The sequence below is a fragment of the Ctenopharyngodon idella genome, chromosome 5 (genome assembly GCF_019924925.1).
Source record: "Ctenopharyngodon idella isolate HZGC_01 chromosome 5, HZGC01, whole genome shotgun sequence".
Taxonomy (NCBI): domain Eukaryota; kingdom Metazoa; phylum Chordata; class Actinopteri; order Cypriniformes; family Xenocyprididae; genus Ctenopharyngodon; species Ctenopharyngodon idella.
Genome location: NC_067224.1, coordinates 44565408 through 44592396, shown reverse-complemented (window position 1 = coordinate 44592396; position 26989 = coordinate 44565408). Strand labels below are relative to the sequence as shown.

General features: G+C 40.2%; 2 protein-coding genes across 2 annotated transcripts in view; both read right to left on the bottom strand.

Moving 5' to 3' along the window:
• Window positions 1-373: 373 nt before the first annotated feature.
• LOC127512290 (cystatin-B-like) overlaps window positions 374-26989 on the bottom strand; it is a 50327-nt gene continuing 23711 nt past the window's right edge. Inside the window, exon 3 of the mRNA XM_051893075.1 lies at window positions 374-596. Within this exon, the coding sequence (XP_051749035.1) occupies window positions 462-596 (135 nt within the window). The 3' untranslated portion in view covers window positions 374-461. The remainder of the gene's footprint in view (window positions 597-26989) is intronic.
• Window positions 14075-21055, bottom strand: LOC127512279 (proline-rich protein 36-like). Its single transcript, XM_051893056.1, has 3 exons — window positions 20989-21055; window positions 20696-20815; window positions 14075-19487 (listed from the first exon to the last, which is right to left on the bottom strand). The coding sequence occupies exon 3, from the start codon at window positions 17963-17965 to the stop codon at window positions 16589-16591; it is 1377 nt and encodes a 458-aa protein (XP_051749016.1). The 5' UTR covers window positions 17966-19487; window positions 20696-20815; window positions 20989-21055; the 3' UTR covers window positions 14075-16588.

The window sequence follows — 26989 nt, the reverse complement described above, 5'->3', positions numbered from 1 at the left end:
AACACCAAACCTCACATTCTCCTGTTTTCTCGTGTTATATATCATGTAGAATTATCATTAAAGTTTTAAGAGCTTTTGTTTTTTAAAGCTTTAAGAAAGCAACATCAAAATCTTTCCACATACACCTGTTTGGGAATTATGTATTTTTTCCCTTTAAAAGAGACATGCAGACAGTCAATTAAATCTTAAAATAAAAATAAAAAAATGAATGTCATCTTACATTATTTTATTTTACTTTTTGTTTTTAAAAATTTGGAATGAGGATTTTTTTTTTTATGTCTTTATGTTTATTATTTCAGCATAAAACTATTTTAGTAAAGTGAAGTAAATTTGGTGTTGTTCACATCTTCAGATAAACACACTGACACAGGCACTGAGAGTTTGAATATTGAGTTTATACAGTATGGCAGATCATTGTGTGTGTCTGTTATTAGAGAAGACAGACTGTTTTCTGCATGTGGTTAGTGATCAAAGGGGATCAGAGGTTCACTGGCGGTTTTAGGGTGCTGGACTCCAGTCACAGTCAGTTTCCCTCCATTGCAGGGGAGAGCTTGAAATATCATCACATGAACGCACTTATCCACTCCAACGTACACCTGAGAGAGAGAGAGATCCACACAGATTTATAAGTGATCTCTTTCATATAAAACCCTGTTCACATTGATAGCGAACTAAATGCATTCATTTTTTTTTATGACAGCAAGCAAATTTCTGTGAGTTCTGTTACAGTGTCCATTGCTGACTAGATTTGTGTGTCCAGGAGCTCTACAAAGTTGAGAAAACTTTTCTCTTCTCTTTTAGGCTACAAATGCAGAGAAACTTTATACTGTCACATGATGCATTTTACCTTTCAGAGAGGATGGAAAAATTACTGGACACATCGCACCTGTTTAAGACACATTGCCACAGTTGGCTTGTTGATATTAGAAACATACAAATTGTGCCTTGGAAGAGTTTCAGTGATGAATTCACAAGCTCAAAATCAATAAAAAACAAAACACTCAATTACCTTCACCAGATACTTTACTCCGGCCACAACCTGAGTCCTAAAGCTTAAAGGAATGTAAGCCCTAAAATTGGCTCCAGCCTTCGCCTCTATGAATGGCTTCATCTAAATAAACAAATGCACATTTTATATTCATCTGTATTATTATTATTTTAATAAGATTGAATTTATTAGTCTCTAGAGAGTCACATCTATCATTCAGATATCAGAAAACTCATGTAAAAAGTATTGTGACATTAAGTGAAAAGTAAAACAGTTCTTTTAAAAATGACAACAAATAATTTCCCCAAAAACATTTTACAGCACCAAGATTATTTTACTGTTTTAACAAAAACTCCATTTACTACATTTCTGTCTCATACCTCACGGCAGATCTTCACCTCCTCTGGAGTGACAACCTTCTCTGGGATAAAGCCACCACACGCTGACATTTCTGCAGTATGCTGGTGATCAAAGCTGGTGATGAAATAAACTGTATTATCAGGCAGTCTGTCTCACAGATTGATTCTGATCCACTATTTATGCTCCCAAAATCACATGACATAAAAGGGCTGAATGAATAGGTGGAGTTTCACTTTGGGGGTGTTGTGTAATATTCATTTCCAGTAAAAAAATGTTCCAATGGGTTGTAAGACTTGATTTTCCTGCTAAGACAAAAACTGAGATCAAGCACCCTGCAATAAAGCAATAAAACTCATCTGGTGTGAGAAGATCTCAAAGAAATAGCATAGGACAACGCCTTGCCCTCACACATCTACAGGATGCAATAGCCCTCCCCCCAACACACACAACACACACACACACACCCTCCTTCCTTTCCCCCTGACTCAAGTCACTGAAAGTTCTCTAAGATCTGGTGTATCTATTGTTTTTTCCTTTCATGTTTGGTATCATTTTAAATGTCTCAGTGCGATTGGTAAAATGGTCTCAATTTCACAGCAGTCACTGGTATTATGAAGAAGATTAAAAACTAAGGAGAATTCTGTCCTCCTTTTGGGTGTTGAAACACCCACTCCTCTCCCACAAAACAGGTGTTGGTGTAATAAATATTTACAACCCTTTTGTTCTGGTCTGTATATAAGGTAAAGTGCAAAGCAGTCAGGGGGGATTTTCTGTAGCCAGAGACCCCCACACAGTGATGGACAAGTGTCTTCAAACACTAATCCACCACTGTGTGCATGTGCATTTCAATTGATGTTATGCATTTATTTCTGAATTGGCTTCTAATTGTCCAACTATGAAATTGACATGATACATTTTTACTTGACAAATAAAATGTTATATTTGATTTACTCTGGATTCTTCTGAAATCATTATGACCAGTAGATTATTGGAGTCCATATTTCCGCAAATCTGCGTCAGGATAGATTCAAACTAAAGGCCCATGAAAGGAGCATGTTAGCACATCATGGGACTTTTTTGATTTTTATCTATCAGCTGGCTTAGCAAGTTGCAGTATCGTGACTAAGAAAACTGTGTTTTTGTATGAACAAGCATGTGGCGGTTCGACTCAAATGCATTAGTAAACTCTGCACCCTCTGACTAAGATCAGAACTGGCGAATTTGTGATCGTGAAAGGCACTCACCGGCCGAAGTGACTTTTCTAAGTGATATGGGTAATATCGTAATGAACGAATAATTGAAAATATGAGATACCCAGAATAATCAAAAATCTAAATTAATACATAACAAATGATTAATTTCCAATTGGGAACAAAACCTAAGAGTAATAATCATTTAAAATTGGAGTCAGATTAAACAAGTGAAATTAAGTGAACTTCACAGATGCGCTGAAAAGGCATACACGCGTTAACCTTCGCCCAGGCCGTCGGATTCCGTTTTTGGGCCGATGCGGGGTTCCTTACAGGGTGTAGCTACATGAACATTCATGATATTTCCCCTATTGTGGGCGTGTCCTTAAGACAATGCGCAAACGAATGGAGCTGAAAATATTAGTGCACACTCCTCAAATCGCAACTTGTTTAATGGATTATTTCCAAAACAATGAAGTTTCACGTTTCCATCCAATTTTTGCATTTTATTTATCGACAAAGTGAATACGCCTAAAAAAGAAATTGCGAAATCTGCTCTCACCAGCCTGTTTCCATCTAATTGGCCTTTTACCAATAAAATGGTGTGCGTAATGACGTCATCTGCAAAAAAAAAAATCCCTCAAGTTGTCAATTTCTCATTTATCGCAAATAGGCCAACTGCTTTCAAAAATAATTGGCCTATTACTAAATTATGAAATATAAGGAAATCAGATCAGGGCAAAGTCGGACAGCTTGTCTGACAGGATTCATGCATGTAACCGCATGTATGTGATGATGAACCCCATGGGTTTGGACTCAGGGCAGCTCATTTGTCCTGTATGCAAAATTTTAGGATCCATAAAAAAGATTGGTACGGTGAAATGTTTGGTCATATGCAATCTTTAATGTATAAGCCGATTTGGCCGAGAACGCATATATTCAGATCACTCAAACAAAACAAAAAAAAGTTATTCATTCTGGTTTCAGAGTTCAATAACACCAAAACGATCAAAAAGATCAAATCTCTGGTAATTTTTTTTTCTCAGAGACACAGCTGTGACCTAAACATTTTATTTGTGCACATTCAAAAAAAGCTGTTGAACGAACTTCATTAAATTAAGGAAAACTTTTCCATGAAATCGAATTACATTTTTCCAATAAAATCAAATTTGTTTGAAATAATGTGTTGTAAGAACTTAAATTCATTTAGTCAAGATTACTAAAAAAAATGGTGTCATTCTTACTAGATAAAGTTTTGCCACCATCCCTAATAGAGAAAATGAGAACTGATGACCATATGTAGACTGTAAACAGTGTGCTGGCCCTCAGTGAAGATGCGGGAAAGTTTCTTTCCATCCTGTCCTTCCTTCATATCTGCGTCAGGTTAGTAACAGACTAAAGTCCAGTTTTGAGTGGAACATTGGGGCACGCCAGCTGAGATTTTAGAGCTCTGACTAATGCTTGGCATTAGTTCAAGTGTACTTGGACTGTGAAGGCTAATAAAGGGAATTTCCCTTTAGGACAACAGAATGTTGACCGACCAACCTAAATAGGGTGAGCCTTACCTCTGTTTAATGTAATGTTACTCTAGCTAAGTGTACATGGGAAACCATGCATGACCATACCAAAACTACTATTAGGGAAAGTATTGGTCGGCTTATATCTGGAGTAGTGGTCATGACCTCTGACTAGAGATAATGTTGCTTTAATTCAAGTATACACAGATCTATGGGGACTAAATAAAATACTCTTAGAGTGAGTAAGCATGGGAGCAACCCTCTAAATAGTATAGTCAATTACCTCTATCTATGACCATCCTGGCCAGTTTGTGACCGTGGGCCCGCATAATAAATGAACGGCTGTTGCGAGGACCCTGTGCAACTCTAGCACCCGAATGAATGAGAATAATAAGAGTAAAAAGTAAGAGTCAAATGTGTAGCTAAACTATTATACAAATGACCAATAATCAATTGACATTCCAACCTAAATTCGAGGTCATAATAAAATGGAGTCAGATAAGAGTTTAATTGGAATTAAACCACCTTGCCACCTTGCCACCTTGCCGTTGGGCCGATTGGGCGGGCCTTACAATAGTTATTAATTTAGTTCAGTCAGGACCACTTAAGTCAAAACATTACCAGAGACAAACTTTTTAGTCAATTTTTTATTGGCATATTTTGCTGAAGTTACATTTGGCAGTATGGCTCTGTTCTAAATTCCCCGTCCTTTTCATGAGCTCCATGAAAGCTAAGACCGGGAACAGCAGCAGCTTCTGGGGACTACCTCCCATTTTTTTAACTGGGAGAGCAGCACAAAATCCCCCCCAAACAGACCATACCAGGCAATCCTCCCTGGCTCTTCCTGCTAAATCAAAGAGCCAGCCGAGGATCCAAAATGAGCGTTTCAGAAAGCTAATCTAACTGAATTTAAGAGCCAATCGATCTATGTGAAGCTAGCATGAGGAATGTAGCAAGAGCTAATGATTGAAACAGTTTATTTTGCGTCAAAAGCATTTTGAGAAGCAAGTACATTTAAGCACTAGTCGCATACATAAGCGCTCTTCACAAAGCGCACGTGAGAATTTGAAATCAAAAGCAGCCTTTCATCAGCGAATTTCATATTTTAATATATAATCAATATATAATAATATCAATATATAAGCCCACGGCATTCCAAACAACATAAATTATGCCTTCATAGAGCATTTGTACAGAAAATAGGCCTACCGGTGGGTGAAACCACAAACAGCAAGTGTAACATCAAGTAAAGCACACGTTTCTCACAGCTCTCTCATACCTTGTGCAATGAATCCCGTGAATGTAATTTGCTTCAGCTTTTCCGAACTTCACACTCAACTTCAAAGAAACTAATTGAAAACGCTCGCTCTGCTCCTTGCCAGTGGACACGCACCAAGCACACGCAGCGTCATCACGCATCTGCGGTCAAATTTACAGTATTTAAATGTAAATAGCCCCAACAGCTATTGAAGCCATAATATTTATTTTCAAGCCATGGATCAGGGAGCAGCACCCATTGCTTTTCTCAAGGATGGCTCGAGCATCGGGCCGGAGGTAACATTCATAAGCAGCTGAAGACCATCGCCCCATGGCTTTCAATGTAGAGACAAGAGTGGAGGAAGCTGCAGTTGTAGCAGCACATAGCACAGTGAATGAAGGAAGCTCTGGGGAAGGTCGTAGCATTGCAGAGAGGGCGTAGATGGGAGGCAAACCAGGCCCTGGACATGGGCTTTCCCTCCTCCGTAGCAAATAATGCATCCTGCTGACCAGCTTGTGGACGGCTCCTCAGGTAGCCCAACATAGATGACAGAGGATAAAAGCAGAGTTAGATTCAGAAGTAAAAACGACTATTCCTTTCTTGTTCCTATCAGTTTTAGAGTGCTTTAGAAATATGAAGTGGTGCGAATAAATTGATACATCAGAAATTGTGAGGTCATGTGACAGATTAAAAGAATCTGTGCATGTGGAAAACTCGCCACCTCTGAGAAAACCGTGAGCAAAAGGTAAAAGCTGATCATTGACTTGAGTTCTCTCTTAAAGCCCGTTAGCAGGAAACAAATAGATGGATTTTCTAGTACACTGATGGTGCATGGATCCAGGCAGCGCAGGTGACCATACTTTTGGTTGAAGGCAGTACAGCTAAGGAGAAAGTGGCACAGAAGAACTGAAGTGAGACCAAGCAAGCAGTCATACAAGGGTCAAGGGTCATATCTAGTCTAGTATAGTTTGGCTGTAAGGGGGGCAGACCAGGCTGATGGCACTGCCTCTGGACACAGGAGGTGGAATTTCTGAAATTCAAACCGAGACAGAGAATCAGAAATTGGTTGTTTAAGCATGGAATGTGAGCAGCCTGAAATATGAATTTAACCATGACTGAACCAATAAGGCAACTTCAAATCTGTTTGTAATCTGGACTGAAGAGAGTCCCTTATTAATATGAACGGTTCCTCATTGTTGCAAAGAACAAGGTTCTAGACCAGTGTTTACCCCACAGAATAAAGCTATCACAATGGGATTCAATTACAACAGAGCGTTTGACAAGGTGTTAGCAGGCACGGATAGCAGCTCATTGCCATACACTAGCAAACCAATGACCATTAAAACACAAGATCACAACAAACCCTCTATACTAAATGTGGAGGTCATTTGGAGAGCAGATGATAGCATGCGTCTAACACTCATTCAGCTGAAACCAGCCCGAAACACATGGTTAAATGAAAATATCAGCCCATTGGGAAAAGGCGTTGAAAATAGTTGAGCCCCGGAAAATGTCTATACATGAGAAAGCCCATCAGTGAACATCTCTCATGTCCACTATGCTTAATTTTTTATGTAAATGGCTTGCTGCTGCTGCATAAACTTAATATGTAAAAACTATGCAAAACTGTAAACACCCTTCTTAAAACAAACAAGGCTTTGTTTGATGATTCGTAGATTAAAAGAAAAGGTTTAGACGTGAATGCCAAGCCCGGTTCTGGAATCCAGAATTTTTCCCGAATTTAGTGAGGGTGCTCTAATGCAGATACTATTGAGCAAGCAACAGCTTCTGAAACTAATATTCTATTATCCTATTAGTCCGTGTAACATTAATGCATTACTACTTGGCATATCTCTGTCCCTTGCAATGTTATGTCAGTCCATGCATTTTGATAGTGAATCTCACATATATGTAGATGTCACTTCCAAAACCCCACACCGTGTAACCGACTGTCGGTCCTCACAGCAGTATGAACACTTTATTTCATAAATTACATATGGCCGCGAGAGCATGCAAAGACTCCTCCACTCAATCTTAGCCCGAGCGGTCTAAGGAAGTGCAGCTGCATCAATAAGCTGTTAAAATTGGTGATGGGAAACCAAGGCTTTCTGAAGCGTTTGAGGCTTTCATCAAATTTTGCCGAAAAACGCTTCTTAACTCGAAGCTTTTATCACAATGAACTTACTTAAGCTGGACCTGAACTTACTTAAATGACATGAATTTATTCTAGAGCTGCTGTGCAGCCAATTGTTTTTCTGTTAACACTATTTTGACACAATCTGCATAGTAAAAGCTCTATATAAATAAAGGTGACTTGACTTAATGTGCATTAGCAATATCTGTGGTCAGACTTGTTTTCTCAACCTTATCTAACAAATCACTGCAGCAGTTAGCCTATACGTTTTGAAAAAGCGTGTGACCAAACAAAACATTGGAAGTCTGAATAAATATTAACCCTTATATTCTGTTAAAAAAATAAATGCATTTCCCTTTAATGCGACAGCTCGCAAAGCGCCAATTTTCAAAAATTTAAAGCAGCTGTCCTGATCTTCCGATACTGCATGACATTCGAAGCTTCAAAACGTCAATCAATCACGTGGTATTGATATTTCAAGCAGCGGCACAGCGTGTGATCATAGTCCATATATCTAGTCTTTGGTGTGATACAATAGTGCTTTGAAAACTGTGTCAGAGCTTCGGAGTCCCAGTATAACCATACCATCACCACGGTCCAGCAGTAGTGACTGTGACTGATATAGTGAACACCTGATGACCGCAAACTAAACACCCTCCAGAGCCAAAGAACCAGTAAAAACGTTTGCCAAAATGATATGATTACAGCATTAACTGTGCTCTTGCTTCGATGAGAATACCTGGAACTGCCTCGGCACACTCGGTAAGTTGAAACAATATTCTTACATGACAGCAGTGAAGTCTACCAATACACTGACGAATACGTCATTATCATAAATCGCTGTTCGTCCCATAGTTATGATATTGTGTATATATATGCCCAATATAATCGCTTGATTGCAGCTGCTAGCATACTTCCTAAACAGATGAATACATTGTTTGCATTTAATCATAAGGTGCAAATAGTAAGCAAACACAGCGTCTACTTAACTGCAAATCTGCTAGCGATCTATTTCTGTTGATATTCGCTAACATGCAGTCTGAATTTGTTATGCATTCTGCTGTACAAAATCTTTGATTGCTGAAGCTTCGTTTGATATCCGAATACAAAGCGAAAATCCTCTTTCCTTTTATAGAGTTCAGTATGGAAGCCCGTTTCCGCCACAATTGAGTAAAAAAATATGATTCTGTAAGTCATAATAATGAGAAACTTTCTCATAATTATGACTTAGTATCTCATAATAATGAGAAACTTTCTCATAATTATGACTTAGTTTCTCATAATAATGAGAAACTTTCTCGTAATAATGACTTAGTTTCTCATAATAACGAGAAACTTTCTCACAATAACGAGAAACTTTCTCACAATAACGAGAAACTTCTACGCATGCGCAGAGCAGCGGAGCAGAAGGGCGTGGCACGCTAGCGACATCCGCTGGTCAAAGTCTCGTAAATGCGAGAACAGCAAACATGGCACGTTATGCAAAACAGTTGTTTTCGTTAAAGTAATCTACAAAGTGCAGTCTATCATTAAATAACATCAGTTATTATAAATTATCAGTATATCTTCAAAACTTTTCCATGCGCACGAGAACACAGTTCCGGATGACCTAATTTATGCAGCCTAACGATCCTTTATTGGATTTGAAAACATCAATTGATAATGTCTTATGGGTATGCCAGGGTAAAGAGATGCGTTTTTAGTCTAGATTTAAACTGACAGAGTGTGTCTGCTTCCCGAACAATGCTAGGAAGATTGTTCCAGAGTTTAGGTGCCCAATAGGAGAAGGATCTACCACCTGCGGTTGATTTTGATATTCTAGATATTATCAACTGGCCTGAATTCTGAGATCACAATAGACATGAAGGACTATAATGCGTTAAGAGCTCACTCAGGTACTGGGGAGCTAAACCATTTAGTGCTTTGTAAGTAATTAGAAAGATTTTAAAATCTATACAATGTTTAACAGGGAGCCAATGCAGTGTTGACAGAACTGGGCTAATATGGTCATACTTCCTAGTTCTAGTAAGAACTCCAGCTGCTGCTTTTTGTACGAGCTGTAGTTTGTTTATCAAGCGAGCAGGGCAACCACCCAGTAGAGCGTTACAGTAATCTATCCTTGAGGTCATGAACGCATGAACTAACTGAATTTCCAGTAAAAAACTGTTCCAGTGGGTGTAGCTACATGAACATTCATGATATTTCCCCTATTGTGGGCGTGTCCTTAAGACAATGCGCAAACGAATGGAGCTGAAAATATTAGTGCACACTCCTCAAATCGCAACTTGTTTAATGGATTATTTCCAAAACAATGAAGTTTCACGTTTCCATCCAATTTTTGCATTTTATTTATCGACAAAGTGAATACGCCTAAAAAAGAAATTGCGAAATTTGCTCTCACCAGCCTGTTTCCATCTAATTGGCCTTTTACCAATAAAATGGTGTGCGTAATGACGTCATCCACAAAAAAAATCCCTCGAGTTGTGAAATATAAGGAAATCAGATCAGGGCGAAGTCGGACAGCTTGTCTGACAGGATTCATGCATGTAACCGCATGTATGTGATGATGAACCCCATGGGTTTGGACTCAGGGCAGCTCATTTGTCCTGTATGCAAAATTTTAGGATCCATAAAAAAGATTGGTACGGTGAAATGTTCGGTCATATGCAATCTTTAATGTATAAGCCGATTTGGCCGAGAACGCATGTATTCAGATCACTCAAACAAAACAAAAAAAGTAGCCCAACATAGATGACAGAGGATAAAAGCAGAGTTAGATTCAGAAGTAAAAACGACTATTCCTTTCTTGTTCCTATCAGTTTTAGAGTGCTTTAGAAATATGAAGTGGTGCGAATAAATTGATACATCAGAAATTGTGAGGTCATGTGACAGATTAAAAGAATCTGTGCATGTGGAAAACTCGCCACCTCTGAGAAAACCGTGAGCAAAAGGTAAAAGCTGATCATTGACTTGAGTTCTCTCTTAAAGCCCGTTAGCAGGAAACAAATAGATGGATTTTCTAGTACACTGATGGTGCATGGATCCAGGCAGCGCAGGTGACCATACTTTTGGTTGAAGGCAGTACAGCTATGGAGAAAGTGGCACAGAAGAACTGAAGTGAGACCAAACAAGCAGTCATACAAGGGTCAAGGGTCATATCTAGTCTAGTACAGTTTGGCTGAAAGGGGGGCAGACCAGGCTGATGGCACTGCCTCTGGACACAGGAGGTGGAATTTCTGAAATTCAAACCGAGACAGAGAATCAGAAATTGGTTGTTTAAGCATGGAATGTGAGCAGCCCGAAATATGAATTTAACCATGACTGAACCAATAAGGCAACTTCAAATCTGTTTGTAATCTGGACTGAAGAGAGTCCCTTATTAATATGAACGGTTCCTCATTGTTGCAAAGAACAAGGTTCTAGACCAGTGTTTACCCCACAGAATAAAGCTATCACAATGGGATTCAATTACAACAGAGCGTTTGACAAGGTGTTAGCAGGCACGGATAGCAGCTCATTGCCATACACTAGCAAACCAATGACCATTAAAACACAAGATCACAACAAACCCTCTATACTAAATGTGGAGGTCATTTGGAGAGCAGATGATAGCATGCGTCTAACACTCATTCAGCTGAAACCAGCCCGAAACACATGGTTAAATGAAAATATCAGCCCATTGGGAAAAGGCGTTGAAAATAGTTGAGCCCCGTAAAATGTCTATCCATGAGAAAGCCCATCAGTGAACATCTCTCATGTTCACTATGCTTAGTCGCAGTAATTTATGTAAATGGCTTGCTGCTGCTGCATAAACTTAATATGTAAAAACTATGCAAAACTGTAAACACCCTTCTTAAAACAAACAAGGCTTTGTTTGATGATTCGTAGATTAAAAGAAAAGGTTTAGACGTGAATGCCAAGCCCGGTTCTGGAATCCAGAATTTTTCCCGAATTTAGTGAGGGTGCTCTAATGCAGATACTATTGAGCAAGCAACAGCTTCTGAAACTAATATTCTATTATCCTATTAGTCCGTGTTAACATTAATGCATTACTACTTGGCATATCTCTGTCCCTTGCAATGTTATGTCAGTCCATGCATTTTGATAGTGAATCTCACATACATGTAGATGTCACTTCCAAAACCCCACACCGTGTAACCGACTGTCGGTCCTCACAGCAGTATGAACACTTTATTTCATAAATTACATATGGCCGCGAGAGCATGCAAAGACTCCTCCACTCAATCTTAGCCCGAGCGGTCTAAGGAAGTGCAGCTGCATCAATAAGCTGTTAAAATTGGTGATGGGAAACCAAGGCTTTCTGAAGCGTTTGAGGCTTTCATCAAATTTTGCCGAAAAACGCTTCTTAACTCGAAGCTTTTATCACAATGAACTTAAGCTGGACCTGAACTTACTTAAATGACATGAATTTATTCTAGAGCTGCTGTGCAGCCAATTGTTTTTCTGTTAACACTATTTTGACACAATCTGCATAGTAAAAGCTCTATATAAATAAAGGTGACTTGACTTAATGTGCATTAGCAATATCTGTGGTCAGACTTGTTTTCTCCACCTTATCTAACAAATCACTGCAGCAGTTAGCCTATACGTTTTGAAAAAGCGTGTGACCAAACAAAACATTGGAAGTCTGAATAAATATTAACCCTTATATTCTGTTAAAAAAATAAACGCATTTCCCTTTAATGCGGCAGCTCGCAAAGCGCCAATTTTCAAAAATTTAAAGCAGCTGTCCTGATCTTCCGATACTGCATGACGTTCGAAGCTTCAAAACGTCAATCAATCACGTGGTATTGATATTTCAAGCAGCGGCACAGCGTGTGATCATAGTCCATATATCTAGTCTTTGGTGTGATACAATAGTGCTTTGAAAACTGTGTCAGAGCTTCGGAGTCCCAGTATAACCATACCATCACCACGGTCCAGCAGTAGTGACTGTGACTGATATAGTGAACACCTGATGACCGCAAACTAAACACCCTCCAGAGCCAAAGAACCAGTAAAAACGTTTGCCAAAATGATATGATTACAGCATTAACTGTGCTCTTGCTTCGATGAGAATACCTGGAACTGCCTCGGCACACTCGGTAAGTTGAAACAATATTCTTACATGACAGCAGTGAAGTCTACCAATACACTGACGAATACGTCATTATCATAAATCGCTGTTCGTCCCATAGTTATGATATTGTGTATATATATGCCCAATATAATTGCTTGATTGCAGCTGCTAGCATACTTCCTAAATAGATGAATACATTGTTTGCATTTAATCATAAGGTGCAAATAGTAAGCAAACACAGCGTCTACTTAACTGCAAATCTGCTAGCGATCTATTTCTGTTGATATTCGCTAACATGCAGTCTGAATTTGTTATGCATTCTGCTGTACAAAATCTTTGATTGCTGAAGCTTCGTTTGATATCCGAATACAAAGCGAAAATCCTCTTTCCTTTTATAGAGTTCAGTATGGAAGCCCGTTTCCGCCACAATTGAGTAAAAAAATATAATTCTGTAAGTCATAATAATGAGAAACTTTCTCATAATTATGACTTAGTATCTCATAATAATGAGAAACTTTCTCATAATTATGACTTAGTATCTCATAATAATGAGAAACTTTCTCGTAATAATGACTTAGTTTCTCATAATAACGAGAAACTTTCTCGTAATAATGAGAAACTTTCTCATAATTATGACTTAGTATCTTATAATAATGAGAAACTTTCTGATAATAATGACTTGGTTTCTCATAATAATGAGAAACTTTCTCGTAATAATGATTTAGTTTCTCATAATAACGAGAAACTTTCTCACAATAACGAGAAACTTTCTCACAATAATGAGAAACTTCTACGCATGCGCAGAGCAGCGGAGCAGAAGGGCGTGGCACGCTAGCGACATCCGCTGGTCAAAGTCTCGTAAATGCGAGAACAGCAAACATGGCACGTTATGCAAAACAGTTGTTTTCGTTAAAGTAATCTACAAAGTGCAGTCTATCTATAGTATCATTAAATAACATCAGTTATTATAAATTATCAGTATATCTTCAAAACTTTTCCATGCGCACGAGAACACAGTTCCGGATGACCTAATTTATGCAGCCTAACGATCCTTTATTGAATTTGAAAACATCAATTGATAATGTCTTATGGGTATGCCAGGGTAAAGAGATGCGTTTTTAGTCTAGATTTAAACTGACAGAGTGTGTCTGCTTCCCGAACAATGCTAGGAAGATTGTTCCAGAGTTTAGGTGCCCAATAGGAGAAGGATCTACCACCTGCGGTTGATTTTGATATTCTAGATATTATCAACTGGCCTGAATTCTGAGATCACAATAGACATGAAGGACTATAATGCGTTAAGAGCTCACTCAGGTACTGGGGAGCTAAACCATTTAGTGCTTTGTAAGTAATTAGAAAGATTTTAAAATCTATACGATGTTTAACAGGGAGCCAATGCAGTGTTGACAGAACTGGGCTAATATGGTCATACTTCCTAGTTCTAGTAAGAACTCCAGCTGCTGCTTTTTGTACGAGCTGTAGTTTGTTTATCAAGCGAGCAGGGCAACCACCCAGTAGAGCGTTACAGTAATCTATCCTTGAGGTCATGAACGCATGAACTAACTGAATTTCCAGTAAAAAACTGTTCCAGTGGGTGTAGCTACATGAACATTCATGATATTTCCCCTATTGTGGGCGTGTCCTTAAGACAATGCGCAAACGAATGGAGCTGAAAATATTAGTGCACACTCCTCAAATCGCAACTTGTTTAATGGATTATTTCCAAAACAATGAAGTTTCACGTTTCCATCCAATTTTTGCATTTTATTTATTGACAAAGTGAATACGCCTAAAAAAGAAATTGCGAAATTTGCTCTCACCAGCCTGTTTCCATCTAATTGGCCTTTTACCAATAAAATGGTGTGCGTAATGACGTCATCCACAAAAAAAAATCCCTCGAGTTGTGAAATATAAGGAAATCAGATCAGGGCGAAGTCGGACAGCTTGTCTGACAGGATTCATGCATGTAACCGCATGTATGTGATGATGAACCCCATGGGTTTGGACTCAGGGCAGCTCATTTGTCCTGTATGCAAAATTTTAGGATCCATAAAAAAGATTGGTACGGTGAAATGTTCGGTCATATGCAATCTTTAATGTATAAGCCGATTTGGCCGAGAACGCATGTATTCAGATCACTCAAACAAAACAAAAAAAGTAGCCCAACATAGATGACAGAGGATAAAAGCAGAGTTAGATTCAGAAGTAAAAACGACTATTCCTTTCTTGTTCCTATCAGTTTTAGAGTGCTTTAGAAATATGAAGTGGTGCGAATAAATTGATACATCAGAAATTGTGAGGACATGTGACAGATTAAAAGAATCTGTGCATGTGGAAAACTCGCCACCTCTGAGAAAACCGTGAGCAAAAGGTAAAAGCTGATCATTGACTTGAGTTCTCTCTTAAAGCCCGTTAGCAGGAAACAAATAGATGGATTTTCTAGTACACTAATGGTGCATGGATCCAGGCAGCGCAGGTGACCATACTTTTGGTTGAAGGCAGTACAGCTATGGAGAAAGTGGCACAGAAGAACTGAAGTGAGACCAAACAAGCAGTCATACAAGGGTCAAGGGTCATATCTAGTCTAGTACAGTTTGGCTGAAAGGGGGGCAGACCAGGCTGATGGCACTGCCTCTGGACACAGGAGGTGGAATTTCTGAAATTCAAACCGAGACAGAGAATCAGAAATTGGTTGTTTAAGCATGGAATGTGAGCAGCCCGAAATATGAATTTAACCATGACTGAACCAATAAGGCAACTTCAAATCTGTTTGTAATCTGGACTGAAGAGAGTCCCTTATTAATATGAACGGTTCCTCATTGTTGCAAAGAACAATGTTCTAGACCAGTGTTTACCCCACAGAATAAAGCTATCACAATGGGATTCAATTACAACAGAGCGTTTGACAAGGTGTTAGCAGGCACGGATAGCAGCTCATTGCCATACACTAGCAAACCAATGACCATTAAAACACAAGATCACAACAAACCCTCTATACTAAATGTGGAGGTCATTTGGAGAGCAGATGATAGCATGCGTCTAACACTCATTCAGCTGAAACCAGCCCGAAACAAATGGTTAAATGAAAATATCAGCCCATTGGGAAAAGGCGTTGAAAATAGTTAAGCCCCGGAAAATGTCTATATATGAGAAAGCCCATCAGTGAACATCTCTCATGTCCACTATGCTTAGTCGCAGTAATTTTTTATGTAAATGGCTTGCTGCTGCTGCATAAACTTAATATGTAAAAACTATGCAAAACTGTAAACACCCTTCTTAAAACAAACAAGGCTTTGTTTGATGATTCGTAGATTAAAAGAAAAGGTTTAGACGTGAATGCCAAGCCCGGTTCTGGAATCCAGAATTTTTCCCGAATTTAGTGAGGGTGCTCTAATGCAGATACTATTGAGCAAGCAACAGCTTCTGAAACTAATATTCTATTATCCTATTAGTCCGTGTTAACATTAATGCATTACTACTTGGCATATCTCTGTCCCTTGCAATGTTATGTCAGTCCATGCATTTTGATAGTGAATCTCACATATATGTAGATGTCACTTCCAAAACCCCACACCGTGTAACCGACTGTCGGTCCTCACAGCAGTATGAACACTTTATTTCATAAATTACATATGGCCGCGAGAGCATGCAAAGACCCCTCCACTCAATCTTAGCCCGAGCGGTCTAAGGAAGTGCAGCTGCATCAAAAAGCTGTTAAAATTGGTGATGGGAAACCAAGGCTTTCTGAAGCGTTTGAGGCTTTCATCAAATTTTGCCGAAAAACGCTTCTTAACTCGAAGCTTTTATCACAATGAACTTACTTAAGCTGGACCTGAACTCTGAAAGCTGGACTCTGGAGATACAGTCCCAAGAAATTTTTTACTAGATAATCCACAGAAGAATACAGGAACAGGCAGGAACATACACCAACACATACATGAACGATACCGGACAACACTGGACTGAAAACATAGGGTATATATATACACATGGGATAACAAGGTGGGTAATTAGACACAGCTGGATGTGATGATGAGGTGATCAGTTACCATGGTGAATGACTAGTGGCGGGAAATAGAACAACAACAAGTCCAAAATGAGTCCAAAACAGAGTGCACATGTAACATATCGCCCCCTCCCGGAAAGGCGCGTCCTCGCGCCGTGGAGAGGGGAAGATGAAGATGAGATGCAGAAGATGGTGTAGGAGGTGGCTCAGGAGGCGGATGGCTAACCGGGAGGAGGCGAAGTGCAGGAGTCCAGGGAGGTGCAGAAGGTGGAGAAATCCAGTGAGTAGCCTTGAGCAGAGGAGTCCAGATGTTGCTCCAGGCCACAGCCAGGACAGCGACCCACGGCGGCGTTGCTGGAGGGAGGAGCCGAGGTGGTGAATCGCTCCAAACAACCTTGGGGAGGCGTGGAAGCAGCGCAGCCGATGTAGATGGATCCTGGGGTGAAGACAGAGAGCCGAAGGAGCGGAGTGATGCCGATGGTCTCGAGGTCCGCGACGGAGTCGCAGCGACGACCCCCCGAGGCAGCAGCAGGGTACCAGAGGGCTGAGGTGGAGCTGGAACGACTGAGGGCCGAGGCGGAGTCTGAGGGAAGGCGGTGCCCATCGGAGCCGTAGGGGTGGAGGGTCGGAGAAACTCGAACGACCCGTAGGTCCGTGGCGATGTGATGGCGATGTCTGACCCAGGCGGAGTCGCAGGACCAAGGGAGTCCAGTGGAGCCGAACGCTCGATGGTCACTGCTGTAGACGAGGGTGGAAGGAGCAGCGGCGGAGGAGTCAGGACGATGAGCCGAGGTGTAACAACGTGACCTGAGGCCAGAGGCGGAGCCGCAGAATCCTCATCGCCTGAGGCTGGCTCACAGCAGGCCCCAGGTGTAGCCACACCACTGAGAGGAGGCTGGTGTAGAGCTGAGGGCATGATGTGAGACAGCGAGGGCTGGGTAGCAGGCAAGGTTGTGGGCTGGAGAACAGGTTGAATAGTAGAGGGACTAGAACAAACAAAGTCATTATCAGGGTTTTGGAGAGGAGGTGGGAGAGGGAGGCTGGGCGGGACCATTTCATCCAAAATGGAAATGATAGTTTCAGGAGGAATTAACTGAGGTAGGGAATCCTCTACAAAGTCATAACAGTCCATAGTGCTTGCTTGGAACTCACTCTCAGTGGCGGGAGTGTGGGCGGGGCTCCCTTCCAACCCCTCGTCTTCCACACTGTCTCCCTCAGCGATGGTAACAGCAAACTCACACACCTGGTCAGACACGCTGGGCTCCGTCTCCGTGCCGATGTTACGCTCGGTCATTCCGCTGGTCGCTGGCTCCTGCAGGCTGCTGTCCGGGTAATGTGTCAATGGTGCAAGGAGCAAAAAATTGTCCAAATGTTCCTCGAGGGAGCGGTCCTTCTGCTCAAGGCAGAGCAACAGAAATGCGGGTGTGTACATCGTGACGGTAACGAAAAGTGCAACACGAAAAACACTGATACGGAAAACAAAAAACACGCCGCAATCTGTCTTAACTGTTGGGTCCGGTATTCTGTTACAATGGCTGGTGTATTAAGCACACGACGAGGAGATACAGTCCAAATAAGTCTTTTGCTAGATAATCCACAGAAGAATATAGGAACAGGCAGGAACATATACCAACACATACATGAACAATACCGGACAACACTGGACTGAAAACATAGGGTATATATACATGGGATAACAAGGTGGGTAATTAGACACAGCTGGATGTGATGATGAGGTGATCAGTTACCATGGTGAATGACTAGTGGCGGGAAATAGAACAACAACAAGTCCAAAATGAGTCCAAAACAGAGTGCACATGTAACACAAACACAGCGTCTACTTAACTGCAAATCTGCTAGCGATCTATTTCTGTTGATATTCGCTAACATGCAGTCTGAATTTGTTATGCATTCTGCTGTACAAAATCTTTGATTGCTGAAGCTTCGTTTGATATGCGAATACAAAGCGAAAATCCTCTTTCCTTTTATAGAGTTCAGCAAAACTCGTCTCTGAATAAAAGCAAATCTCATATTGACTAGCTTCTTATATGCTTAGTAAATCACTCTGAGTATTAAAACAGACTGTTCACTGACATGTGAATTAAACCTCATGTATTGTTACTTTGTAATGAACTGATAAAGCAGACCACATGAAAACGATAGACATAGCATAAAAAGACCATTTCACTTATCTTGATTGATTGTAAGCAGCGTGCAGTGGAAGCAGCCAAGCAAGCACAGAGACGGAAGCTGCGTTTAAATAATGCGCCTTATTTGAGAGTTGCCAATTGAGTCCATAGAAATCAGATCAGCTGATATGGGTGGGGTTGGAATTTGCGAATCAGCTGATAGCGGAGCTTGACTACGAGGCCTGCCTGAACTAATGCAGAATGCTTGATTTAATTTATCTATATCAGCACTGGAGTAAACAGTGATGTCATCATCCAGCTCAGTTCAGTTCGCATACAATGGTGTCGATGCAGGCAGATCAAAACACTGTTGAATATCAAATGTCAAGTGTCCCCAACTAAGCAAGCCAAAGGCGACAGCGCAAGGAACCCAAACTCCAACAGGTGACATCAGGTGGCAATCAGGTGTTAAAATGGAGAAAAAACCTTGGGAGAAACCAGGTTTAGTCAGGGGGCCAGTTCTCCTCTGGCCAACAGCGAACAGTGCATGATTATGATTCAGGCAGCTTTCATAAGTCCGATTGGGATCGCAACAGTCAAAGTATTTATTTCAGTTCCATCTAGTTGAGGATCTTATTCATCACGCCAGTATGGGACAGTTTGTTGGGAATCTGTGCCACTGACTGTCGTGTCGATGAGGCCTTAACAGGGGATGATCTAGTTGACAATCTCTGCTGACACTTCAGGGCTGCGTTGTCGTCGTGTCTAGGCGCACGTCCTCGATCTCACCTGGATACGGCCCGGATCCGGCTGACTACTGTAAACCTTGGGATAAACAGAGAGACTAATATTAGCATAGATACCATTCTTCTTCTGAAGTAACGAGTACATCTGGTGTTATAGTAAGTGTTCCCAGTTCCGGCTGACCTAATTTATGCAGCCTAACAATACTTTAATGGATTTGAAAACATCAATTGATAATGTGTTATGGGTATGCCAGAACTCTAGCTGTGCATTTTGTTCAAGCTGTAGTTTGTTTATTAAGCGAGCAGGGCAACCACCCAGTAGAGCGTTACAGTAATCTAGCCTGATCGGCCTGTAATTGACTAATTCTCTAGGATCAAGTTGTGGTTTTTTAATAAGAGGTTTAATAATAGCCAGCTTACAGAGGTGGAAAGAGTAACAAAATTTCAAGTAAAAGTACTGCTACTTCAGTAAAATTTTACTTAAGTACAAGTAAAGTTACCAGTCTAAAAATCTACTCAAGTAAAAGTAAAAAGTATCCCATTAAAAATTTACTCAGAGTAAAAGTTACCAAGTTACTTTTTTAACAGCGGGGGTGGGGTGGGGGATTCTAGTGTAGTTCAAAAAAGGGGATATAAATCTCAAACTATTTGTTTTTAATTGAAGGAACACCATTACAAATGAAAGTGCAATAATAAAAAATGTAATAAAATAAAATAAATAAAAATAAAAACCATTTAAATTTTTTTAGGGAGATATGAGTCATTTTAGTGCAGATCATCCCATAAAACATTTTAAACAATACAACCACTGAATATGGCTGTGAACTGTGGATTCAGTAGAGCATCCTTTTCTTAAATACAAATGAGTTGTACTACAAAACTTTAAATCTAAGCTGGGCCAGGGACCTTCAAGTATTTAAGACAAAACTGTGTCATTTTCAGATAACAGACCTGACAAATAACAAAATGTCAAATGAACAACATGGTAACTTTTTATTTATTTTTTTAATTGCCCTGCCCTTCTGTATATCTTTACAGTGTATTTGTGTGTTCATTCTTATTATATGAGCTTTTTGTTAAGTTTGAGCAGCAGCTGATTTTCAAAGTTAGCAGAGTTCATCCTTGCAGTGAACAACAGTCCAGCACTGCTGAAGAGACGCTCACAGGCGGCTGAGGCAGGAAGACCAGTGTTGAGTTTGAGAGAAAGGTTTTTGATGTGTGGAAATGAGTTCAACAGATCCATTTTGTTTGAGACACAAGCAAGGTACCCATCTAGCTCCCCTGTACCTTGTGACCTTCTGGACTTCATGGAGGAGAAGAAATCATCTTCATCTGATGAATGTTGCCCTACTTGCTCCACCGCTGCCTCTGCCATCTGGTCAAGGTGTTGTCTCACATAGACCAGACCTGTTGAGTGACAACACACAACAATGCATAATGAATATTTCTGTCAACGCTGAAACTGCAAAGATGAATTTTACTGCACTTACAACACTATTATTGAGTAGTAACAAAGTAGACAAAACTGGGATTGAAATTAACAAATGATTACACTATGATATAAAACAGTGAAATCATACCTGCTTCTATGATTTCAGCCCTCTCAGTCCAGGTGTTCTTGAACTTTGGCCATGGTACAATGACCACACTCGGGCCCTAAAGTTAGCAGCCAGAAAAATGGAGCGCAGCTGGAAGAAATCAAAACTAGAAGTATTTCGTATTTCGTGGAGAGAGAGAATGATTGAGTACAGAAAGGCCTTAAAATCTGCTAGATCTGCCTATTTTTCTAAACTCTTAGAAGAAAATAAACACAACCCTAGGTATTTATTTGATACAGTGGCTAAATTAACAAGAAATAAAGCTTCAACTTCTGATGTTTCCAAAGAGCACAGCAGTAATGACTTTATGAACTTCTTTACTTGCAAGATTGATAATATTAGAGAAAAAATAATAACCATGCAACCGTCTACTACAGTATCGTGTCAGATGCATTGTAGTGTCCCTGAGGAAAAATTCAATTCATTTACTGCTTTAGGAGAGGAAGAATTGTCTAAACTTGTTAAATCATCAAAATCAACAACATGTATGTTAGACCCTATACCGACTAAGCTATTGAAAGAAATGCTTCCAGAGGTCATAGACCCTCTTCTCAATATCGTCAATTCATCTTTATCATTAGGATACGTACCAAAAACTTTTAAGCTGGCTATTATTAAACCTCTTATTAAAAAACCACAACTTGATCCTAGAGAATTAGTCAATTACAGGCTGATCTCAAATCTCACTTTTCTGTCAAAAATACTAGAAAAGGCAGTATCATCACAGCTATGTTCCTTTTTAGAAAGAAATGGTATCTGTGAGGATTTCCAGTCAGGATTTAGACCGTACCATAGTACTGAGACTGCTCTCATTAGAGTTACTAATGATTTGCTCTTATCATCAGATCGTGGTTGTATCTCTCTATTAGTGTTACTGGATCTTAGTGCAGCATTTGACACTATTGATCACAATATTCTTTTAAATAGACTCGAAAATTATGTTGGCATTAGTGGAATTGCATTGTCATGGTTCAAATCATACTTATCTGACCGTTATCAGTTTGTAGTAGTAAACGAAGACATGTCATATCGATCACAAGTTCAATATGGAGTACCACAAGGCTCAGTACTAGGACCGTTACTGTTCACTCTGTACATGCTACCCTTGGGAGATATCATTAGGAAGCATGGCGTTAGTTTTCACTGTTACGCTGATGATACTCAGCTCTATATTTCTTCGCGCCCTGACGAAACTTACCAATTCACAATTAACGGAATGCATAGCTGATATAAAAAATTGGATGACCAGTAATTTCCTACTACTAAATTCAGAAAAAACAGAGATTCTAATTTTTGGACCAAAAACTTCTTCATGTAATAACCTAGAATACTGTCTAACACTTGATGGCTGCTCTGTTAAGTCTTCGTCGTCAGTTAGGAACCTGGGTGTGCTTTTTGATACCAATCTTTCATTTGAAGGCCATGTTACTAGCATCTGTAAAACCGCATTCTTCCATCTTAAAAATATATCTAAACTACGACATATGCTCTCAATGAAAAATGCAGAACAGTTAGTTCATGCGTTCATGACCTCAAGGCTAGATTACTGTAACGCTCTACTGGGTGGTTGTTCTGCTCGCCTGATAAATAAACTACAGCTCGTACAAAATGCAGCAGCTAGAGTTCTTACTAGAACTAGGAAGTATGACCATATTAGCCCAGTTCTGTCAACACTGCATTGGCTTCCTGTTAAACATCGTATAGATTTTAAAATCTTGCTAATTACTTACAAAGCACTAAATGGTTTAGCTCCCCAGTACCTGAGCGAGCTCCTAATTCATTATCAACCGGATCCGGGCCGTATCCAGGTGAGACCAAGGACCTGCACCTTGACACGACCACAACGCAGCCCTGAAGTATCAGCAGAGATTGAGTCAACTAGATCATCCCCTGTGAAGGCCTCATCGACACGACAGCCACGACACAGTTCCTCAACAACCGTCCATACCGGCGTGATGAATACGATCCTCAATTGGATGGAACTGAAATAAATACTTTTAATGTTGCGATCCTATTGGACTTATGATAGCAACCTGAATTGTAACAAAGCACTGTTGGCCAGAGGAGAACTGGCACCCCGACTAAGCCTGGTTTCTCCCAAGGTTTTTTTCTCCATTTTAACACCAATTTGCCACTTGTCTGCCACCTGATGTCACCTGATGGAGTTTGGGTTCCTTGCCGCTGTCGCCTCTGGCTTGCTTAGTTGGGGACACTTGACTTGACATTTTGATATTCAACAGTGCTTTTGATCTGCCTGCATTGACACTATTCTTTAAGAGCTGCTGTGCAGTCAAACAATGTACCAGATATCAATGTAAAGCTGCTTTGACACAATCTACATTGTAAAAAGCGCTATATAAATAAAGGTGACTTGACTTGACTTGACTTGACATTTGATATTCAACAGTGCTTTTGATCTGCCTGCATTGACACTATTCTTTAAGAGATGCTGTGCAGCCAAACAATGTACCAGTTATCAATGTAAAGCTGCTTTGACACAATCTACATTGTAAAAAGCGCTATATAAATAAAGGTGACTTGACTTGACTTGACTTTGGGAGAAGGATTGCGGCAGCAATCAGTTCAGGGTCATGCATCATCCCACCAAAGCGCTTTTGGACACCATCCTGAACTGCTCTGATAAGGGGCAGACACATCTTGGTGGATGTCTCCAGTCTGCTGAGTTTGGCTTGTAACTGGAAGATCACTGGCAGGAGCCACCCCATGTGTGTGTTGGTCTCAGACTGAAGAATGTTCAATGCCTTCACAACAGGTTTCATAACAGTACAATACTCAGTCAGGAAAACAATTTCAGCTGGACTCAGCCTGTAGGACATAAAACATATGCAACTTTTAAAAAACTTCTTGCAGGAATAGGCGTGGAATGTGTAGCCGAGTATGGAAATGTATTTTGACAATTTTACACAAATATATAAAAAAAGAAATACAAAGGGGAACTTCGGGAAATGATTTTCATTTGTGTCATTTCATACTTATGAAATTGTATATATAAAATAAAATAAAAACTCACATTTTCACTTTGAATTCTTCACAGACATTTCTGATAGCATCTTCACCATTCTCTTGTATGATCCTTATGATTATCTCCACAGCCATGTATGTAGAGTTCCACCTAGTCTGATTTGGCCAGATGAGCTGGAGCTTGCATTTATCTTCTACAATTTCTGCTGCCATGTATGACCGACCTGACTTGTTCCACATTGCTTGGCATTTCCCAAAGGCTGCACGTGATAGCCGTTTGTATGTGTCATTGTTCTTTTCTGCCAAGGCAGCATCTGTTGTGGCGACTAAATTTAACAGGTGGCATGCACACCTTTGATGTGGAGGAAGCTGGTACTCTAGACCACTGTCTTGTTCCAGGATGCTGAATGTGTCCAGGTAATCAGCTTTGGGCTCTTCAGAAGAGTCTTGATCTGATTCTGACTCTGCTTCCTCTGTCTGGCTTTGCTCACCAAACACACTGAATGCCTTGATGAAGTTTGAGCCGCTGTCTGTTGTGGTTTTTACCACTTTTCCCCTTATTCTATACTGACAATGAATGTCATCAAGAGTGCCTGCCAAATCATCAAAGGTGTGTGACCCTTTCAATCTCTGGTAAGCAAGCGCGGCGGATCTCCTCTCCAAGGTTTCCTCATCTATCCAATGAGCTGTCACCCCTATGTAACTTTGCTGGTGCGCAGTCCAGCAATCAGTAGTGGTGGCATCATAGCGGACTTTACTGAGGTGTGACAACAATGTCTTCTTCAACTGATTGGCAGCTTTATCAATTCTGGTCCAGAGAGTGGGTCTGGATATGACCTTGCATTGAGGATTCAGTGTAAGTAAAAGTTCTTTAAAAGCAGGTTGTTCAACCAAAGAAAATGGATGAAGACCCTCACAAATGAAGTTAATCATGAGCTTGTCGACCTTTGCCTGTGGCATACGTTTGTTTGCACCCAGTGCAATTACGTCACTTATTTTTGCTTGCTTGGTTGGGATTTCTGGTGGTTCCAGGGTTCGTTTCCGTGTTGCCACAAAGTCACTGAAGGCCTTCAGCTTTGATGGATGTTTTCTCTGTAACCAAAACATTTTCATCATTTAAATCAATGTCATGTTCATTACACATGCTGAATCTGAAATATTTACATTTATAGATAAAAGGTTTTTCCCCACACACATCACATTTTGTCTTTTACATTTCATAATGCTTGCTCACTGTACCTTAAGATATGAACATGACTATAAAAAAATACTGAATTTAGTATAGACATGTTAGTACATCCACTGTCATATTCATTCATATTAAAAGGGATAGTGTCAGGTTTTTGCAGGAGTGAGGACCCAGGCGCAGAATGAGCAATAAAGGGATTTTATTAACAACACTAAAGACAAGGCACAACAGGGAGATTAAGGTGTGAAACAGTCAAACAGCAGGGCAGGGCAGGCGACACGATGACAGGCAGGGAGGATGACCACTGAGAATCAGTGACAACAGACTTGAGGACAGCTTGGGAAGCAGCACCAGGTGGGATGAAGGTGGGAAGAACCAGTCAGGAATACGAGGAACTCAAGGCTTGAAGCTTATCTCTCAAGTAGTTCCAGTCTTGGCTGCCAGGCAGTAAAAAAACAGTGGCCAGGCAAACTCAGGACACAGTTCAGAGGAGGGCAGGAACAGACACAAGACAAGACACAAGACAAACAGGCAAGGCACAAGAGAGAGTTAATAAAATAAAACATGAGGCAACAAATTCTGAAGCAGAGAACTAACACTAGAGAAACAAAAGAAAATAAAAATTATAAAAGTAAGTGACTGAAACTAGCAAACACAAAATAAAGCAAGAGAACACCCTTGCAGAAAACTAAAATAAAGGATTAGTTGACCAAATCAAAAACAAAAGATAAACCAAAAAATGAAGCTTTGGAAAACTAGAGCAAAATAAAAAGTAGAACTAGACAAAACTCAAGAAAAACTAGAATTTATCAAGAAGGAAAATAATCAGACAAGGAAAGCTAAATCTATCACTGACTGACAAGATCTAAGAGCTATATTATTTATATATATATATATACATACATACACACACACACACACACACACACACACACACACACACACACACACACACACACACACACACACACACACACACACACACACACACACACACACACACAGTGAGCACAACAAACCAGCCAAGACATGAGGGAAGGAAGCACAATATAAAGGGACCAGAGCACACGAGGTACAGGTGATTAGCACAATTAGTGAAACGAGGACTAGACCGGACTAAACAAGGGGGCGTGGTGACAGCAAACAAGGAGGCAGGACAAGAGGAGCACATGGCAAACACAAACAAAGACAAAGCCATGTGCTGACACACAACACAAACATAGAGACATGGAACAAAGACAACACAGACAAGGCCGCCAGGGTAGAACCCTGACAGATAGTTCAATAGTTTTGAAGTGGGCTTGTAAGAGGTATTTATGTCTAGCCTGTGTATTCACTGTTTGAAAGAGCATAGAGATACACTGAGCATGTAGACAGCAACGAAAAACATTTTCCCCTGGTTTCACAGACCAAGCTTAAGGCTAGTCCCAGACTAAAAAGCATGTTTGAGCTGTCACAAATTAAAATAATTTGGTAATTTTAATGAGACATCATTTAACGTTATAAACTAGGTAGAAAAACAAGTCATTCGCAAGAGCAGATTCAGAACTCAGAAAGTGAGCGCACAATTGAACTTCACAGTGACAAATCAAAACAGTACAGTAATGTTGTAATGTTAAACAGTAATGCTTAAATCTAATGCAACAGCAGCAGATCTACTCTAAAATATAACACTTTTCATTCATTTCATATGACACTTAAATCATGACATTCGAAATAGAGCTAGCTTAATTGTGCATCGACAATTTTGCCTCAAGTCCCTGTTAATCACCGACCCTCGTGCTAACCAACATTAAAAATGTTGCGCACTGA

Bases quoted from the DNA above. Each gene is read 5' to 3' on its own strand.
- LOC127512279 (XM_051893056.1), bottom strand. From the start codon at position 17,965: ATGTACACACCCGCATTTCTGTTGCTCTGCCTTGAGCAGAAGGACCGC.